The 2,257-nt window shown below is 45.4% G+C and overlaps 1 protein-coding gene across 1 annotated transcript in view; it reads right to left on the reverse strand.

The window, feature by feature from the left end:
• Window positions 1-229: 229 nt before the first annotated feature.
• Window positions 230-2,257, reverse strand: part of LOC116884926 (MLV-related proviral Env polyprotein-like) — a 33,535-nt gene continuing 31,507 nt past the window's right edge. The window contains exon 2 of the mRNA XM_032886146.1: window positions 230-2,222. Within this exon, the coding sequence (XP_032742037.1) occupies window positions 230-2,222 (1,993 nt within the window). The remainder of the gene's footprint in view (window positions 2,223-2,257) is intronic.

The following is a 2,257-nucleotide window of genomic DNA, read 5'->3' on the forward strand; positions in this document are numbered from 1 at the left end:
CATTAGAACATTGTGGCCGGAGGCTATGGGTCATTATGGTTGTTCCAGGAAACTTCTCATGTAAGAATGTTTCGGGAACCATTGTATAGCAAGGGAGGGTGAAAAGTTCAGGTTCTCACAGACCCCACTTCTTCTTTTTGGGTAGTTAGACCCAATTTTCTTTTTTTTTGGTGCTTATTATTAATTTTAATTCTTCATTCCCCACTTTTCTTTTTTCATCGCTCTAATCTTAGAGCCATTGTTCATCCCATTGTAGCTCTTGGTACTGTTGTCGCAGGACCAGTACCTGAACAGCACTCACTCTTTCTTTTATAAAAGCCACCAGCCTATTGAGTATACATGGCCCGAAAGTAAGTAGAAGCATAAGAATTATAATGGGCCCAACTAAAGTAGAGAGGAGAGTGGTTAACCATGGGGACTTATTAAACCAACTTTCAAACCATCCCTGTCTGTCTTCTCTTTCTTTTTTCCGTATATCTAAGCGCTCTCTAAGTTTAGCCATTGAATCTTTGATCACTCCAGAATGATCAACATAAAAACAACATTCTTCCTTTAGAGCAGCACAGAGTCCTCCTTCCTTGAGGAATAATAAATCTAGTCCCCTTCTATTTTGTAAGACCACTTCAGACAGGGAGGTTAAAGACTCTTCTAGTTTAGTTATAGATTGTTCTATGGATCTAAGGTCAGTATCCATAGCTGCTCGTAATTCCTCATAATATTGGGGGGTCTGAATTAATGCAGCGGTACCCGTACCAACTCCAGCCGCTATCCCCAGTCCCATGAGCACCGCAAAGGTCAAGGTGATAGGTTCTCTCTTCCAGCGACCTCGGTGATCAAACTCATCTACAAAAGAGCTATCATCATGATATAGGAGTCTAGGAACAAGTTGAACCAAAATACAGTAATCTTTGGAAGTATTGAAAACAGAAGTTGATACACAAGGAGTGAGACCAGTGTTGCAGGCCCATGCTGTGTCTAGGGGGGGTACTAGATACTGATTACCTTCCATAGGTTGGACGGTTTGTGTTTGATTACAAAGGTGTTGTTTATCATGAGGTACCTGGCCTAAACAAAGTCCACTTCCTGAGACTGCTGTTAGGGTTAACTTTCTGTTTTCCCCCCAAGGGCATTGAGAGGAGTCTGTTGTTTTGTTGTAACCCCTGGTCTGAGCAATACCTTCATAATATGGGGGGCTAGAGGCATAGCACAACCAACAAGACTGAGTAACGTTAGGATTGGTACGATTCAGGACCAGGAATGCCCCTTGTATTAAGCTAAACAGACGATTTTCAGTGTCCGGGGGTATGGGAGTATTTGAAGTGGAGGGAGGTTCTTTAGCTAGGACATTAGGACCTACAGGTTGGGCTGGGGGGCTACTGAGGCTTAAGCGAACCATGACTGATGATCCTGGCTTGTTATTATAGTCATTAAAAACTACCCCCCATCTCATGCCCCTCATCCATGCCTGGGTATCATAATTTTTACCAGTGTCTGTAAATTTGATCCGAATTCTATCTAAATCAGCAGGGCGACAGTCAAGCCTTCTATATGGTTCCATTATGACATACCTCCCTGGCCCAGAGTTTTCAAAAGAAAAGGTAGCCCTGTCATGAGTATATTCGCTGTCCCATTTCCAATCACCGTCATTGGAAGAAACACAACTCCATTTAGCACAATAATGTGAGGCTGGCCCCCCACATATAGTCTGCTTATTGTGCTCTGGGCAGCAGTAAAACCCATAGCTTCTTACTTGATTAGGGGGAATGGAAGTGGGGATAATCTGTTTGAGGCAGAAAGCTAGGTCAGGCCACCATGTCCCTGGTGGTGCTATTTTGGAAGTGGTGAACAAAACCTGATCCAAACTAGGACCAAGAACCTGCCAGGTTAGAATTAAAGGCTGATGTGGGTTGTAATTTGGTAGGTAAACCTGACCTGAGTGAGGAGCAGTCTTAACTGAATCATCTGGTGGGTGCTCACGGTCAGGTCTGGTGGTTTTGGCGTTGGGAACACGAGTAGTAGCGTGGCCTCGGTTTGCATCAGCAGCAGCAGCGACGGCAGCACTAGTGGCGGCTTTGGCAGCGTTGGCGGCGGTAGCGGCCTGGGTGATCTCCAGTCTCTTCGGGGGCGTGGGTTTTCTAGCTGGCAGCGGAGGATTCGCAGCTCCTATGTGTCCTGGCCATATTCCTGCATCCTGGCTCTTTACCTCTGCGGCACAGGCGAAGCTTAAGAGGATTATTAGTAGTTGCCACCGTCCAGT

Source organism: Rattus rattus, chromosome 15, assembly GCF_011064425.1.
Source record: "Rattus rattus isolate New Zealand chromosome 15, Rrattus_CSIRO_v1, whole genome shotgun sequence".
In the NCBI taxonomy this organism is placed as follows: Eukaryota; Metazoa; Chordata; class Mammalia; order Rodentia; family Muridae; genus Rattus; species Rattus rattus.